This window comes from Notechis scutatus, chromosome 4 (assembly GCF_049901735.1).
Source record: "Notechis scutatus isolate UNSWTSFEM ecotype Mainland chromosome 4, rNotScu1.2, whole genome shotgun sequence".
Lineage (NCBI taxonomy): Eukaryota > Metazoa > Chordata > Lepidosauria > Squamata > Elapidae > Notechis > Notechis scutatus.
In genome coordinates this window covers 69,569,445-69,588,492 of record NC_142012.1, presented here as the reverse complement: position 1 = coordinate 69,588,492, position 19,048 = coordinate 69,569,445, and the positions used below count along the sequence as shown (strand labels likewise).

At 39.8% G+C, this 19,048-nt stretch overlaps 1 protein-coding gene across 1 annotated transcript in view; it reads right to left on the bottom strand.

Annotated features, from left to right (window-relative positions):
- The window catches only part of LOC113417447 (gamma-aminobutyric acid receptor subunit alpha-4-like), a 68,058-nt gene extending 49,241 nt beyond the window's left edge, over positions 1-18,817 (bottom strand). Inside the window, exons 1-2 of the mRNA XM_026675848.2 lie at positions 18,635-18,817; positions 18,253-18,371 (exon numbers count right to left, since the gene is read on the bottom strand). Coding sequence (XP_026531633.2) covers positions 18,253-18,371; positions 18,635-18,717 — 202 coding nt within the window. The 5' untranslated portion in view covers positions 18,718-18,817. The remainder of the gene's footprint in view (positions 1-18,252; positions 18,372-18,634) is intronic.
- Between the last annotated feature and the right edge of the window lie 231 nt (positions 18,818-19,048).

Genomic DNA, 19,048 nt, shown 5'->3' with positions numbered 1-19,048 from the left:
CAAGATCCTTGACAGAGTTTGGATCATCAACATGGTCTTGACTATTCAGCCTGTATTTTATTTTCTGATTTTTTTTGCCAATATGTAAGACAAAGCATTTATTTGTTGAGATTTGAAGTTGCCATTTGTTTGACCATTCTGATACATAGTCGAGGTCTTTTTGAAGGGTAGTAGTATTGTCTGTGGTGTTGAATAGCTTTACATCGTCAGTGAAGAGAATGCAGTTGCTCTTAATATGATCACAGAGGTCATTTATGTAGAGTATGAAGAGAGTTGGTCCTAGAACACTGCCTTGGGGAACACCACTGTTGACAGAATTTGATAAGATGCTCCCAATTTTGACCATTTGTTGTCTGTTTGACAGGAATGCTTCTATCCAGTTATGCAGGTATCCAGAGATACCATAAGAATTTAGTTTTAACAATAGTTTGTCGTGTACCACTGAATCAAAGGCTTTACAGAAGTCTATGTAGATTGTGTCTGTTGCTTTGCCCTGATCAAGTTGTGTAGTCCATATGTTTTTGCAGTGAAAGAGTTGTAGATTACAGGATAGTTTTTTTCAGAAACCAAATTATTAGAGAGTAGGTTGTTTGTCTCTAAGTGGAGGATAATGGATTGGCTAATAATCGATTCCATGACTTTACAGGTGACGCAGCATAAAGAAATTGGTCTGTAATTTTCAACTAGGCTGGGGTCTCCCTTTTTGAAGATGGGGATGACTGTGGCTTGTGACCATAGTTTTGGCAAGGAGCTGGTCCTGAAAGATTTTTTGAAGATTAATCTACAATTTTTAGAAGATAATCTACAAGCATTTTCTGGTTTGAAACCAGCAAAGCCAATGTGGGTTAGTTTGGCTGATGGACAAAGAGATGTTATAAAAGAGGAAGGCAATGTTTATGTACGTGAAATATGTACAATATGTATAATGTTTTATATGTACCTGCATTAGAACACAATTTGTTGAGTAACAAATTAGACAGGCAGCGTTATGAAATACTATTTGCAGGGGGACAGTACACTATTAGGAAGAATGGACAGATATGTGCACAAGGGGTTAAGCGGGATGGCTTGTATGTTCTGGGAAGGCAAACAAATAATTGTGCATGTGTACTTAAGAATGTTCCCACACATGATAATTGTGTACATTTATTACATCGAAGATTGGGGCACGCAAGTTTTGATGTACTTAGGAAAATGCCAGAACTAGCTGAGGGGCTTAAGATAAAGAAATGTAATGTGTATTTAGATTGTGCTGTTTGTAAAGAGTCCAAAACCAAGGTTTATCCTCTAAGTAAGAGAAGTAAAAGACAAATAGAGTATTGCAATTAGTTTATGCTGATTTGATTGGCCCTATCCTCCTCTTTGGGAGGAGCAAGATATGCCTTAGTGGCTGGTTATAGTAGATATGGGATGAGATGTTGCAACAATTCATGCAATGGGTAACATTGTAGAGATAACTGAAGATAGGGGAGATCCAAGCAGGGGTCTGGGGGCATCGCAACCCCCTTCCCCAGCCGGCTTAACTCCCTTTTCCAAAGGCGGTGGAGCGGCGGTCAGCAATGGCCGCCACAAAGAACCTTTCAGCCAGACAAGTTTGTGCAGGAGGAAGTTGAGAAAGTGAAAGTTTTTGACTGAACCCGGAAAACAAGCAACATCTGAATACCCTGGGTATTTAGCTCTTTAAAGGATACATTGTTTCCCAAGAAGATCGTAAAAAGCTGCGGATGAAAGTGGAAAGGGAAAGTTTTTTTCTTCCACTCTCCTTCCCTACAGAGATAGCAGATGGAAATCGGAAATACCCGCTTTGGCAACAGAAGGTAACTAATTTTGAAAATTAAAGCCAAGGGGGCATTAAAGATTTCTGAACATTGATATTTAAAAATCAAAATCTTTTTGCTATAAGTGGGAAGGGAGAGGTAAATGATTTATACTAAGATTTTGCTGGAGGAGACTTCTTGGAGTTTATAAGATCAGAGACTAAACTGCAATAAAACTTCTAAAAAATCATTTGGGAATTGTGTAATTGAACTCTACCCCAGGAAGAGAAAGTATTAAAAGAAGAAAGTGCTAAATGAAACAGTTTGTGTTGATTTTGATTGCTGGATGACTTTGGGACTTTTGCAAATTATCTCTTGAAAGACTAAAAACATTTGGATTGTTTTAAAAAAAAATTCTGTGGAAGAATTGAAAATGGAATTTAAAAAGCTAAAAGAAGAGGAACAAGAAGGCAAGGGCTCTTCTGGATCTGTTTTTCACTTCTTAGAAATGGCAATTTCTACTTACCAGGAAATACAACAACAAGAAAGCTGGGATGAAGAAGAAGAAGCCATCTTTAATGGACAAACAACTTTAGTTGAGGAAGAAAAGGGAAAAAGGGGAAAGAAAATGGAGATTTCAAGATTTAAAAAAACAATCAAGAAAGGGAAAAATAAGGTGAAAAATCGATATAATGTCAGAAAGCAACAGAAAAGAGGAATACAACAGAGAAGGGAGAGTAAGAGGGTGGAGATTGAGAGATGGGGGGGTAAAAAGGCTAGATTCGACAAGAAAGGAGGGGAAAAAGGGAAGAGAAGTTATAAAGGCTTAAAACAAGATGTTAAAAAACAGGGTTTTTTTAGAGACAAAGGGTAAAATACAATTTAAAAAGAGATTCTGCAAAAGTACATAAGATTGTATTGTATTTGTATTTGAAATAGAGTTAGAAAATTGGAATATTTTAGGTGTTAATAGAATATTGTAGGGAATGTGTAAAATGTCTATGATTTAATAATAGAGTTTAATTAATTAATTTGTTATGGAACATTGTTTTTACTATACTATAAGCTTATTATGTTTTTTTTTAAATGTTACGTAGAATGTACTAAGCAGAATCAGAATGGAAATTATGTATTATTTTAAGTGTTAAATTTGGGGAAAAGATAGAAAGGCGTCATACTTCAACCAGTGATTACAGGAAAAATTTTGTATTAAAGAGAAAAGATAAATAGATAATTGAAAAAGAACGGACAAAAGATACAAGTATAATGATTTAAATTGAGATGAAGTAAATAAAATAGAATTAAGAGAGTGAAAAGAGGGGAGAAGACATTATAGAAAATATAGAATGTTAAATAAGATATGAAATAGTATATAAGGTGAGCATGAATTTGATTTATGTCTGTACAAAAAGATGTAACCCGGGGATAAGCCGCTTTCTAAAAAGAAGTTTTATGTTTTCATGTTACGTGTTTTGTTTGTTTATGTTTGTTTATTGAGAATTAAGAATGTTGGATGAGAACATATGAAATTGTAAATAAGACAGATGAAAGTATAAGTTTAATGAATAAAATTGAATAGAAGTAAAGGGAAAAATAGTGAGAATTTGGAAAAAGAGTAATAAGATATGAAGTTGAATACACAAGATGCATATTAAATTGTGTTTGTATGGAAATGTGATAATTTGGAACTATGTTGTACTTAAACAAGATGTTTTATTTGTTTGGTTAAAACTTAATAAGCAGTTTTTAGAAAAGATGTTTTATGTTCTCATGTTTTATGTTTTGTTTGTTTGTGTATTGTCTTTGAAAATTAATAAAATTTGTATAATAATAAAAAAAGATATGTCAGTTACAAATGGACAGGGGATCAGAGTTTATGTCTGACAAGTTCCAAAAATGGTTAAGCAGTCTGGGGATTATACACAGAAGAACAAATCCATACTCACCAGCAAAAATTGGAGTGGCTGAACAATAAAATGGTGTAATACAAACGATGAAGGATGCATTGCTTGCGTAAAGGATACTGGAGGGAAGCCATGAGGAGAGCAAATTATATTATTAACAGGTTATAGAGTGTGGCAATACAAGAAATGCCATATTTTATGTTACATGGTAGGAAACCCTCATTAACCCATTTGAGGACATTTGGCAGCTATGCCTGGATACATATTCTGAAAGGTACCAGGAGAAAAGGACAGTGTAAGGCCAGGAAGTTAAGGTTTGTTGGATATGAGCCAGGAACAAAAGGGTACAGATTTACAGATGGTACCAAACAGGTAATGATTTCCAGATCTGCTAGTTTTGTGGAGCAGAATAATTGAAACAAGGTACATGCGAATCATGAAGTGTTTATGCCAATGAGTAATCCTAGTATACCAGACAGTGAGACAGGGAAGGAGAGACAGGACACCAGGTCAGATATAGATATCTGGATAGAAGACGATAGACCTGTGATAAAAAGAGGAGATACAGAGGATATAGATACAGAAGATATAGAAGAAGAGAGACCTGTAACAGACACACAGGAACATATAATATCAAGGAGATCTAATAGGAGCAACAACAGAACAGTTCACAGCAAGTGGGGTATGAGCATTCAGTGTCAGGTATGATTTCCAAAGTTGCTGGGAGATCATGAGATTGGCAGAAGGGAAAAAGGCACAAATGGTGTTACACAGATGATGTTTGCTGACACTGTAATTGGAATGTAAAAGAAGCTGTACCAGTGTAAATGTTTATTAAATGCTGCAATGTTAAAGAGGCTGTATAAGAGTTAAAGAAGCCTGTATCTGTGGAAAGAATAACAGTGTTAAAGAGTTTGGTTTATCTGCTGTTCAGTATTAAATGGGAGGAGTATTAAGGTATTAAGATTTAAGAACTGACCAGCAGTGAGTAGCTGCACAATGCTGTGAAGCTGATGTAAGTCTGGCTGATGTAACAAGAGTGATTCAGCAGAGTATGGGTATTTCCCTTTAAGGCTGGAGAGTAAAGTTCCTCTTAAGAGGTATGTATATAAAGGCAACCATTAGAGGGCATGGTTCTCTTTCCTTGTGGCCAATATTCAGTGCAGAAGTTCTCCGTGTGTTAAGAAGAAAAGCTTGCTTGTAAAAGTATTTTGCTACCACATGTATATTATCTGTATATATACCTGTTGTATATTAAACCACTGTTAATGTCTAGGTCTCTGTGTGCTGGGTGTTGCTCCTTTATGAAGGTAATCATGCTGCCAAATGCTCTGACAATTTATTTAATGACCGTTCAAAGTTATAACAGCACTGAAAAAGGTGACAGTTTACAACTTTTGCAGAATCCCCATGATCACGTGATTAAAATTCAGGTGCTTGGTAACTGGTTCATACTTATGATCATTGCAGCATTCTGGGGTCAACCTTTGCAACCTTCTGACAAACAAAGTCAATGGGAAAGCCAGGTTCACTTAACAACCAAGTTGCTAACTTATTAATTTATTAACAGATTCACTTAACAACTGTGCCAAAAAAATGGGAGAAAATGGGAGAAAACTCACTTAACAAATGTCTCACTTAACAAGAGAAATTTGGGCTCAATTGTGGTCATAAGTACACAACTACCTGTATTTTTAAAAATCAGATACTAGACTGGTATATGCCTTTAGCTTACAGTCACAATATGATCTACAGTTTGATGTAGGACCCCACTGCCACACTGAGAGGAGGATATATACTCCATTTATTCAGAGAGTCCCAGCAGATACAGTGTGAGGTTCGAATCCTATTTAGGCTTGCCCATTGCTGACTTGGTATTTTTTATTATGTATTTTAAACAGTAAACTGCCTGGGATCATCTGGCATTAGGTAGTCTTTATATTGCAATCACATTTTTCCCCAAAGGATTAAAATTAAACATTTATATTTGCACTCACAAGTTCTTCATGTCTTGTATGCCCCAATCAGAATCATGCACAGTGGGGTTTACCTGCTTTCCTGCGGATGTATGTGAGTATAAGTAGCAATTTTCAGTTCTTCCATGAAAGCCTGTAATAGCTATTGAGGTCCTGCAGATGGTGCTAGCAGCACACTGCAGTGTTTAAAAACCTATCTGGGCCTCTTTGCTACTTGCATGATCTCATTCCCTATCTTTCTTAGGTTGGAAAGTCCTGGACTTGTACATGATCTCACCTTACTAACATCACCACTATTCTTAAGGATTGGTTGGGGGTTTCACCAATCAGAATGCTGTATCTATGTTACTCTTCCTTGCTTGTAAAAATGGTATAAAAGTAATAAACGCTACGTACGTAGACAGACATCTTGGCACCCTGCACAATGACTGGTCTTTGAAACCCATCACAGCCAAAATGATCTGTTCAATGAAGTATTCATATTTACAAAAACAAGATCAAACAATATGTAAGTTTCTATTTTTTTCCTCCCAAAATAGTTCAGTTTTATTTTTGTGACAACCATGAGCTACAAATTTACTGGTTACTATACAATTTGCTCTTGTTGTTCCTATTTTAAAATCAGTATTTATAAAAACATTTACAATATCAGCTTTGGAAAGAGAGGAAAGAAAAAATTCCAATGCCAATCTCTATCTCCGCTTTCTATTTATAACTTGACTTTCTCTGGTTGAGAACGTGCTTTGAAAATGTCTTTTATGTCTCATAAATTTAGATACTTCAATCAATCAGAGTAGAGCTGGAAGGGACCTTGGAGGTCTTCTAGTCCAACCCCCAGCTCAAGCAGTAGAACCTATCCCATTTCAGACAAGTTGTCATGCCCCTGTCGGAGTCTGAATCCAAGGAGGAAGATGAACAGCTGACAGGGAGTGGGAGTGTGGCTTCATTGGCTTTGGAGGAGGCTGGGGAAGGGCAAAGCCTGGCTGGGCAGAGCAGGGGAGAGATAGAACAAGGGGGAGGAAGTTCAGAGGAAGACCGAGGCCCACCCCCTCTTCATCCTAGGGCACACAGGGAGGAACAGAGAAGAGAGCAACGTGGGTTGCTTGGCTTATGGGGGAGGAAAGGGACCTGATTCCCTTCATTAGAACTGAATGCTGACTGTGGCAGCTGCTAGGAGCAAACCTGACTTTATCTTGTGTTGACTTTGCTTATCTGTGTTCCTGGCGTCTTTCCAGCCATGTGAGTTTTGCCGTGCCTTCACGTCTGGAATTCTTGCTCCTGCCCTGCCAAACTAATTACCTCATTTTGGCTAGATTGGATTTATAGTTACAGTTTTTGTTGACCATGCTTTGGACTTGATTCTCTGCAGTCAAAGGCTGCTCCTGGGAGAATTTTTCTCCAGCCAGAAGGTAACCTGGACATTGGGGGCAAAGTTGAAGCTAATAAAGGGACACTTATTAACTGACTGTGTTGCCTTTGTGCCACATCCCAGGTCATCACACAAGTGGCTGTCCAGTCTCTTCTTAAAGACCTCCAGTGATGAAGCACTCAGCTTCAGAAGGCAAGCTGTTTCACTGGTTAATTGTTCTAACTGTTAGAAAGTTTTCCTTAATTCCAGGTTGCTTCTCTCCTTGAATAGTTTCAATCCACTGCTTCTTACCCTGCCTTCTGGTGCTGTGGAAAATAAGTTGACCTCTTCATCTTTGTGGCAGCCCCTCAAATACAGGAATACTTATGTCATGTTGCTCATAATACCTGAAGTTTTCTTCAGCTAAACTCCAGGGGATCCGAGAGAAAAGATCCAAGTGATCCACAAAACTTCCAGTGCACCGCTCAGTTGCAATTGGCCAAAGCCGCTGCCTCCGGCTACTGCTACTGCCATCTTTAGCCTCTGAGTCATGCCGCCCTCCCTCTACCCCACAAAGATCTTTCCTTCCTAGCAACCAAATAGCTACCTGAACACACGGGGATCTTTCCTTCCAAGAAGTTCCATAGGATCCAAGATAAAAGATCTAAATGATTAAGTGGGAAGAAGCATAACAGCTGCGGAGAAGCATAAGAACCATAGAAAACAAAAGCATAGAACTATACAAAACAAAAACATAGAACTATACAAAAAACATAGAACTATACAAAAACAGAACTCTACAAAACGCAGTGGGGAGAAGCATAGTAGCAGTGACACCTGCTGGCAGAAATGGGAGGTGCAAGGAAATATATATGCTGTTTAGAGCAAAACACTGAGACTGTTTAATCAAGTGCAGCTCTAGAAACTTAAGCAGAAGTTAAACAAAGTGGACAGTAAATACCTTGTCTCTTTTTATTGTTGCTCTGTGAACTTTCCTGACACAAGTGCCACCACTGAAAACCTTACCATGCCATCCAAAAAACACTCCACTGCCAAACCCTCACACCCCAAAAAGGTGATCTCTACTGATGATCCACACGACCCCTGCATATGCTTTATCTGTACAGAAGCCTTCAAAGAGAACAAGAATACCATGAAATGCTTACTTTGTGACATGTGCGTTCACAACAAGTGCTTGGGTTTAAACAAAAGCTTAGACCAATTCTTATAATCAACTTCACTAAAAACCTCCAAATTTGGGTTTCCACTTCTCTGCACATCATGCAGACCCAGACTGGACAAATTTATTATTCTACTTGAAAGGGAAAACACTGTTGAAGTGCAATATGAAGCGCAGTTAGCATCCCTAGAAAAAAATTATATAACTCAGAAAAAGTGAAACTCCAAGTGAAACTCCAACCCAAATTATTACCCCAACTCAACAGCCATAGGAAACCATCTTGTGAGTAACATCTCCAACCTCGTCAAAGACAACAATCTGCGAGTAACAACTCCATCCTTGTAAAAGACACAATTGAATGTGAACAGAAGTGTCCCAATGCCATCTTATTTGGGCTTGAGGACACCAACAATTCAGACATCACAAAGGTCCGCAGCATCATCAGCAACTTTCAAACATTGACCATCACTCCTGATGAAATCATTGACATTACTTGAGACAGCCCAAAGTTCAAAAACAGCGACAGCTCGGTGGCCCCATGATTCTACAGAATCATTTGCAAAAGTGAAACCAGAAAACGCCAATTCATTTACACAACAAACTCATTCACAAAAAGCAGTACTAGCCAGCAGTACTAGCCAGCAATACTTCACTCACGGCCTGACCTCTCAATACTACAACGCTCCGTGAGCTCCGCTCAGAGCTTAAAAGATGCCAGGACCAAGGTGAGACAGATCTATACATTGACTACTGCGCTGACTGTATCAAATGCAAGACCAACTTCACACATCCCAACAACCACCCCCCAACAACAAAACTAGGCACACACACCCCCAACTTCTTCCAGGTCCACCACTACAGACCTTAAATGCAAGCTGCTGAATGCAAGAAGCCTCACAAATAAAATGCCTGAATTACTACTACTACTAAATGCAGCCCTTTTCGATCTAATCTTTGTCTGCAAGAAGTGGTCGAATGTATTCCAGACTCCATTACCACAGTATGTGACTACCATGTTTTCCAATCTGACCATGAAAACCATGAGGGAGGAGTATTGCCATTTTCTATAAAAAGTCCCTAGATCTGAAAAAGATTCAAGTTACACAGGAGATTGATCTTCCTAAGACCATCATCTGCGATCTGTCCATAAATACCAAACGTCACTTCTTACTATGTTACAGAGCCCCGATTACGACCTCGACCATGCAAACAAGCTAACTGCTCTACTAACATGGGCAGTGTCAGGTTGTGCTCCCTTCAAAATCCAAGAAAGAAATACTCAGACTCCATGGGTTAGAGCAAAGTTATCCTTTTACTGGAAATCAAAGTGGAAGCTACAGATTTAATTCCGAATCTGAGGAATTGGACATGCAGATCACATATACAAAGGAATGGAATTGTTCCCACCCCCCAAAGTCCAAATGACTCTTCCAATTAAAAGTTCTGAATATGATCATGTGGCCATCTTCAGGTGGTGATGAGGCCTCTGTCCGTTGACCTTGACATATTTTGATAAAACTTCGCAGCTGCGCAAAGGGGATAGAAGCTAGCCAAGAAATGGAAAGTTAAAAACAAGAATTCATATACCCCCTCCCCTTGCTACCCACAGCAAAGGAATGCAAAACACCTCCAGCTTTCTTCCCCACCAAGTTCCCCCCTCCCCCGTTGCTAATGACAGCGAAAGAAATAGTATAGCCCAGCAGCAGAGAAGATGCAATAGTTAGGATGCAGAAGATATAAGATGTGGAAATTATCTTGAGGCTGACAGGCAGCCTCCTGCTCACACTCTATTATCTTTCTTAGTGACCTCAATCTACCTCTAATTAATTGGCCCCTAAACAAATGTACAACTGAATCTATACATGCAACCCTGTACAATACCATTACTACTCTGGGATTGGATCAATTAGTAACAAACAACGCTAGACTCAACAACTGCCTTGATCTCATCTTCTTTAACAGTTTAAACACAATTTATTGACTACAAATAAAAGAACCTTTTTCTAACAGTGACCACAGCATGATTGACTTTTGTTTCAATTTACATCCCTGCAAAGAAGGTCAATGTGACAGAACTCCAAAATATAACTTTTAAAAAGCCAACTATGATCTCATAGCTGCTGACCTCTCATCTCTCGATTGGCATATTCTATTCATTGGCTGTAATACTGTTGAAGATCATTATAAAAATTTTTTGCTTGAAGTCAAGAGTCATTAAACTATATGTACCAATAGTAACCCCAAAGCCAGAAAAAGCAAATTACCTATAACAATAAGGAAACTCCAATAAAAAAATATATCTTTGATGAAAAAACAAAACTAGCTACGTAGCTAACTTTAAAAGCCGCTACAAAACCCTATGCCATCATATAAAGGCAGAATGCACCAATTACTACTGCAAATAAGAGGAAAAACTATTACACACAAACTATTATGTGTCTTTTATAATTTTGTAAACACCAAACTCAAAGACTCGAAAACCATGCCACCCCTAAAAGGGCCTAACAGAAAAAACTGTATTGATGAAGCTGTTAAAGCCAATATTTTCAACATGTTCTTCAGTTCAGTCTTTGTCAACAGCAATTACTCATGCCCCACATTTCCTAATTGTACCACAACTAATTGCAATGCTCTACTACATATTGATTTTATTTACATTGAAAAGGCACTATGCAAACTAAAACCATCTCTATGTAGTGGCCCCGGTGGATTATGTGCTTACTTCTTAAAAAAGCTTTCCACTGCCATAGCCAAACCTCTAAGCACAATCTATGAGATATCTTTAAGATCCAGCACTTTGCCCAAACTATGGTCTTTAGCCAAGGACATTCCTATCTTCAAAAATGGAGACCCCAGCCTAGTTGAAAATTACACACTAGTCTCATTATGTTGTGTCACCTACAAAGTCATGGAATCAATCATCAACCGATCCATTACCCTCCACTTGGAGACAAACAACCTACTCTCTAACAAACAGTTTGGTTTCAGGAAAAAATTGTCCTATAATCTACAACTCCTACACTGCAAAAACATTTGGACTACACAACTCGACCAGGGTAAAACAATAGACACAATTTACATAGACTTCTGCAAAACTTTTGATTCAGTGGTACACGACAAACTACTGTTAAAACTACATTCATAGCATTTCTGAATAACTGCACAAATGGATAGCTGCATTCCTGTCAAACAGGCAACAAGTAGTCAAAATAAGGAGTGCCCTATCAAATCCTGCACCAGTTAACAGTGGTCTCCCCCAAGGCAACATTCTAGGACCCACTCTCTTTCTAATCTACATAAATGACCTTTGCGATGACGTAAAACTATTTAATACCACTGACAATACTGAGGCCCTACACAGCAACCTTGACTATGTGTCAGAATGGTCAAACAATTGGCAACTTCAAATCTCAACCAACAAATGCTCTGTCTTACACATTGGCAACAAAAATCAGAACACTAATACAAACTGGGCAGATACAACCTCGTAGATTACCCTCACTCTGTCAAGGACCTAGGAGTACTCATTTCAAAAGATCTAAGCCCCAGAGTTCACTGTAACAGCATTGCCAAAAAGGCATTAAGAGTTGTTAACCTTTTGTGAAGCTTCTTCTCCAGTAACATTGAACTGCAAACTGGGGCATACAAAACCTTCGCCAGACCAGTTCTCAAATACAGCTCATCTGCCTGGAATCCACACTGTATAACGGACATTAATACAATTGAACGAATCCAGAGGTATTTCATGAGAAGAGTATTCTATTCCTCTGCTTGCAATAGAGGCCAACAGGCTTGAAATTTTGGACCTAGACAACTTAGAACTACGCCACCTACGGTCTGACCTAAGCTTGAGTACACAAAATTGTCTGCTTCAATGTCCTACTTGTCAATGACTACTTCAGCTTCAACCACAATAACACACAAGCAAACAATAGATACAAACTCAAAGTAAACCGCTCCAAACTCAATTGCAGAAAATATGACTTCAATAACAGAGTGGTCAATGCCTGGAATGCACTACCTGACTCTGTTGTTACATCCTTAAACCCCCAAAACTTTAATCTTAAACTGTCTACCGTGGACCTCACTCCATTCATAAGAGGTCTGTAAGTGGGCGTGCATAAATGCACCAGTGTGCCTACCATCCCTGTCCTACTGCTCCCATTTATTCCTACTCATTTATTATGTACATACTTATACCAGCTTATAATTATATGTTTATATGTTATGTTCATACCAGTAGAGGTATTCTACCGGTTCGGCCCGGTTCTGCTGAGCAGGTAGCAGTGATGAGCAGCGGAGACTGAGAACCGGTTCTCTCCACCGCTCTGCTGTTGGGCCCACCCACCCACCCGTGCTCCCATAGTCACCTTTATCCTCTGAATTTGAAGCATAGCTGCTTTGCGTGGCACAGAAGAGTACCACACAGAAGCTGGTGAAGCAACCGGGATCATGCAGGCTTGCAGGTGGCGAGTTAGAATGCCTCTGCGCCTGTGCTAATGCCTCTATGCCTGCATAAAGTGCATATTTGGCACATCTGGCACATTTACCACCAAGCCACGCTCACCGAACCGGTGGTAAAAATATTTGAATCCCACCACTGGTTCATACTTATATTTGTTTTCTCATACATGCTTGACAAACTAAACTAAACTAAATAAAATAAATAATGCTGATGCAGCTCTCAATGAAATTGGGTTTGATACTCCTATTGTAAAGCAATGTTAATAATAATTTTTTAACTCTTGGGATAGCTTGCCTTCCCAATCTTATTTTTTTATTTTCTACTTTATCAATGAATGATTCACTACAGAGAAAAAAGGGTTATTTTTATGATGAGGATTTATTAATAACAAAAAAGCCCATCCAGGGCAGATAAAATCGTTGATTTGGACAGTTAATTTTTTAATGCTTAATCAGCTGGTATTGTTCTGAAATTTTGTCCTGTACACTTATGCACAGCTGTATTGTTAAGAATATATATTTTAGTTTAATTTAAAGGGACCTACGCTACTGCACACAGACACACAGACACAACCAACACGTGGCTAGATATGATCTAAACTAATTGGATATAGTTTAATATCTTTTTTTACAAACAAACAAAAAAGATTTTTGAGCTACATAATTCAAAGAGAAGTAATAATCTAACTCTGAACAAGGGTTTAATATCCCAAGAGTTGTGCTGAAGCAAACCTTTTTAGTCCAGCTGTCAGGATTCTGGTGTTATCCCAATTAAATCATAAGTCTCGAGTCAAACTCCAAAAACTTCAAAGGATTTATTGGAAGTCAACATGTCGGCATGACCTGGGCATCGCCGACTCTGTGACACATAATTCACTGTCATCCTTAACCCTGCTTTTGTCCCCACCCCTCTGGGTATATTATAATTCATATTCTCCAACGAAACACATCCATAGTCAAGAGTCATCAATCACGCTCTCCACGATTTCCAGATAACTCCCTCTTCTTTCTGTTGGCAGCTATAAAACGTGTGTAGAAAATTGTTTTATGAGTTGACACCAGCATTTATTTCCTGCAACAGCTATTGCTTCTACGGTTGCTTCTAGGGTCCTCAAATTCAGAAGGGGAAGACATACTATCCTACCCTGCAACTGGGAATTGGGGGCATCCTGCCCCCCATCTCAGCATGAAGCCTGAGTCTTCAAGACTAACTGCTCTTGGCTGACTTGCCACCATAATTTGGATAAATGCTGCATTAAAGTCGTCCAGGTTAGTGGCTGTCGCCATGCCTGGTAGTAATTCATTCCACAGATAAAGTATGAGCTATGTGAGGTAAGTTTTATGTTGCCTTTTCTATATCTTTTCTCCAAGTAGCTTCACAGGATAAGCCCTGATTCTATTGCTTTGAAAGAGAGGGAAATGGTTTTTTTAAGGTTTTCCTTTTATGAGGTTCCATAGAATTAACTTTCAATTCTAAATGTGTATTTAAATCAAGTCACGCTCTGTAAACCCTGGTTTTTCAAAGTTCCTAGGTGACCATTTGTTTCATATACTACATACAAACTTCCCTAGAGCTGGAATCAGTAGGAAATTGCAGGCCTATTCTATAAGTTTTCAGTGATTTTGGAGGGGAGAGATATATTTGCATGTCATTGCTACCAAAAGTATTCATATCCTTTTTATCTGTTAGTCCTATAAGATAGGAGTAGTGGCTTTACCTTTATTGTAAGGTTACATAATTATCAGAATCGTGCACAACTGAAAATATTTTCCCATCCTTTCATTTACCCTGAAGAAAATTATGAAGGTCCCTTCTGAAACATTTAGCATCATCCCTTCTCTCTTCTTTGCTCGAGACATCCTTTACAAGTCTGTGGTCCGATATGAGGCTTTTCCTCCTGTCTCCCAAAGTGATTCTCACATACCAACATAGCCCAACATGTGACTTTAACCTGAGTCATTATTACTCACACAGCCCAGGGATTGGGGACCCATGATGTAAGACATAGGCCATCTGAGACCTTCGGATCTCAACTCTCCTAAACCTGATTATGGGATTGTAGTATTTAAAGTACACCAAAAAGTAACCAATTTGATTACTGACGTCCTGCTGTAATGAATACTAAGATAAATATTTGGGAGTATTTGTACCTCAGATGGTGACGTTGTCTTCTTTTATTTAATCTGCTTCCATTTTTACATAGCTGCTACCACCTGTTCTTTCCCCTGAATCTGTTTTTAGAATCCAGACTCTGAAATCTGTCCTTTGGCTGTTTGGTGCGACATAAATAAACACTGATTTGATTTTGCCACCAGAGATAGTATCCATTCAGCAATTCTTAGGTTAATTTAACTGTATGAAATAAGCAAATGAAGATATACTTTTTCAAAATTTCATAGTTATGAAGAGAAGCATAATATCACCATCCAGAATCCAGGTTTTACAGCCACATCCTATCAGTGTCAATGCTGCATAGTAATATATCTTTTCAGGAATCAGAAATATTTTTTGCAGTCCTTGATGGCCACTGTGGATATTTTCTTACTCATGTAATCTTTGGATACATGAAGACTTTTTACCACCCCTATACAGTTTAATCTAATCATCATAAACTCCATTATCTGGATTGAACTACTCTGACAAGTACACCAGGCGTTGTCTGTGGAGATTCTCAGTCATCCAGGTCATAGTTGTCTAAAAAGTGCTTTTTCAAAAGGCAACTGGATTATTTGTTCCTCAAGCAACAAACAGTCCAGTTGCCTTTTGAAAAAGCACTTTGTAGGTATACTAAGCAACAATTGTGCAAGGCAATTCAGTGTATAGGTGGGGCTGACCTCTTTTATCACAGGCACATCAAAACAGGATGCTCAATGTGCGTGCATCCAGCAAAAGGTTACTGGACATTCAGATGGCAGGTTTAAGCTTACTATTTTTTTTAAACATTTCCCTTAGGTATTCCCTGCAGTGAAGCATACGAAGGCAAGAAAGACACAGCATCAGACAATATCTCAAGTAATGCTAAAACTAGACAGGAATTACTAGATCTAAATAGCCCTGAAACATTCTCAGGATACCAAGTGTACAAAACAGTTTTATATTTTTAAAGGGAAATATAAATTAGAAGGAGACCAATAATACCTAAATATTTGGGTTAGAAGCACTTCCTATTATCCCAAGACCCTAAGGCTGTGATTATTAAAGAACATATGCATGTCTGAAAATATGCATGTGATTTTTAAAAAGTACTTCTGCTTAGACTGTCCTCTACCCAACTTAAATTTTAAAGTCTAAATTGCCAATTTCCCTGTGCAGATGGGACTTCTCTTTCTGACCTACATATGGTTTAGATTACAACTCACAGACTGACCATTTCCTCAGTAGCAATTTCTAACAAAATCCAGCCCTCATTATGGAGATATAAAGTCTGTCTCATTAATCTTACATAGCCATTGACTGGGTTGCAATTTACAGAACTGACAGGCACCATTTTGAGAATCAGAAAATTTTTCACCCAAATGTAATTTCCATTGAAGTCAGCAGGGACCCTTTTCCAGTCCATCTGGATAGGATGGCTCTCTTCCACTTGGACCAAGTAGTACTTTTTGCTTGTTTCCCCTTCGTTTCCCTCAGCCATTTTGAAGTGTCTTCTACATTGCATAACAAAATGCTTTTAAAACTCTACTTATATTTGCCAAATCAATTTGGAACTGCTTGTCCCAAACTGTAAATGCAAGCCCCCTTTCCTTTTCGACTCAAAAAACAAATGACTGATATGTTTCAATCCTGGCAGTATTCCATTCTTCCTGCTAAAGAGGCTTCCCTAACTTTAAAAAGTGAATTTCCTTCTCCAATAAAAAGCCTCCAGACTACAGTTCCCATAACTCTGAATCAACATGAGAATTTGTAGACTTAATCTATCTGGAAGTTATTAGACTGGAAAAGACAATCACCTCTAAACATCTAGGATAAGAAAATATATTTGTAAGCATAGAACATACATATTCAAGACAAAAATACACAGAAGACAATAGAAAAGCCCAACTGAATTTATGGAACCAATTCTCTATGTGTTTTGATAAGATTAGCTATATTTATCTTTTCCATTCTTAAATGGATGAAAAGGAAAGTATATGGAAATTGGCAGAATAATTGCTTTTGTACATGAGTCACATGTCTAAACTAAACATTCAAAGAAAGAAATACATCAGGGAACAAGCTTCGACTAAATCTTCTTACGATGTTCCCAGGAAGATCTTTCCATGGCCTCCTACTACATTTTCACAGATACCCATCTCTGGTGAGAAAAAAATGCTCAACCCAACCACTCAGGACTTAATCACGAACGTAAAAGGATGGTCGCGTGATAGTACAAGCTGTTAGTCCCTCTTCGGCTCATAACCCAAAGTCGTATCTCTTCTATCCACAAATCTGACCATGGATCAATTCTGAGTTAGCCATCAAAACTGTGAATTTCAATGCTGGGCAGTGAGAGTAGCAGAGTTAGAAACATCTGGGAGGAAACCAGTGTCTGAGATACATGGAGAGATAGATAAGAGATTCTTTCAAGATCCTTTCATCCATGGAGAACATGGATATTACTAAAAAGGGCAAATGGGGGTGCCGTACACTCTCGGCTGCTATAAACTGCAAAAAATGGTGGGGGGGTGGGGGTTTGAAAGTGAATATGGCTGCCAAGAACAAATCAGATGCAGGTGCAAAATCTCAAGCCTTGGGTTGTTTACATATTTCCTCCCTGCTGTCACTACTGGAGCGTGCGGGTGTGTGTTTTTCACCAAGAAGCAACAGCTGCACTTGTTCTACTTTGACAGAATGTCGAGCAATTTCTGCCCACAAAGTGGCACAATTCAGACAACCCACTGCCAACTTCTCCCAACTCCCAGTGGACAAGACCCACAGGACTGGTGGTGGTGGTGTGCGTGTGTGTGAGAGAGAGAGAGAGAGACAGAGAGAGACAGAGAGAGAGAGAGAGAGAGAGAGAAAGAGAGAGAGGCAGAGGTGAGGCAGAAGCTGAGAAGAGAAAAGTGGTGTGTGAATTGGCATCAAATCTGCTTTGGTAGTTGGGAGTCACTTGCTATGGTTGGCTCACCAAGGGGTGAGTTGGAAGAGGAAAAGTTCCTCCTGGAGTTGAATGCATGGCATTCAGTTGAATGGCCAGCCTAAGGGGTCCTCAAAGTCACAGATACAGAACTAATAAGTTACGTGTGTGTGCCCTTACATTGTTGCTCACTATAACCCAGATAATTTGTATTACAGTTCCTACAAGGTAGAGAGGGAAATGATTTTAAAGGCTTTCTTTTATGAGGTTCCTTGGTTCAATAGGTCCCCTTGGGGAGGTGGGGAGAGAACAGGGGGAGTTCTGGGGGAAAGAACTAGCAGGATCTCTGCCCTATGCCCCCCTCCTCAAACTCATCCGTGGGAGCAAGAAGATAAAAGATTCAGCCAGCCCCCATATCTGCCACAACTCAACAAGGGGCGTGGGGAGAAATGTTAAAGATCATCATAATTACTTTGGGTTCTGTTTTCAAAGGCACATTTTCCCCTCACAGTTAAAGGCACAAGACTCATCACAGACAGCCAAGGACCGCAAGGCGTGAACCATACCCCCAAATCCGGGACGCAGCCTGTTATCATAGCCATCCAAGAGACGGTCCAGGATGCGTGTAAAATTCTCCGGCCATAATTTCTCTTCCTTTCGGAGCTGTCCCGGGAGCGTGGTGAGACTGGAAGTCAGGAAGGAAAAGAAAGCTTGAAACCAGGGGCAACAACAGACGAAAATCAGGAAAAGGGAGCGAGAGAAAACCGCCACCATCGGGGGAGGAAGGGGGGAATGGATCCTTGCCTCGCTGGTTCTTACCCACCACTCCCGATTTTCTGCCCTCCCCTCCCGTCCTAATTCTGGGCATCAGGTGCAGGTGCAAGGCAACCGGAGAAGCAGCAGCGGTGGCGGCGGAGAAGAAGAGAAGCGAGGACTAGAGTAGCTTACCAGGTCGCCCAGCACAGGAAGTGTACGAAGATGATCGACAGAGCCGACAACATAGCGACCGTTGGCTCCTTGGCAGAAACCATCTTCGCTTGCCATCCTTCAAGGCTGGTGGTGCGCGTTTCCCCGTCGCTTAAACGCCTAGTCCGGAGAGGAGATCACCCGGCCGCTTTAAAGGAGGAAAAAGGAGGAGGGGGGAAGGAAGGAGCCGAGCGGGGTGGGGGGGGAAAGGAGAGGAGGGGGCGGACGATCCCGCCACCAGCACACGCAACGATCTTCCAGCCTTAGACAACGATCCGGTGCACGCCGAAAGGCAAAAGCCCCGCGGAGGACTAGGAGGAAGTAGGGCCCGCTCCTCAAGCCGAGCCCCCCCCACGCAGCCCAAAGCTACATCTGGTCGACTCCCTGGAGCCGGAG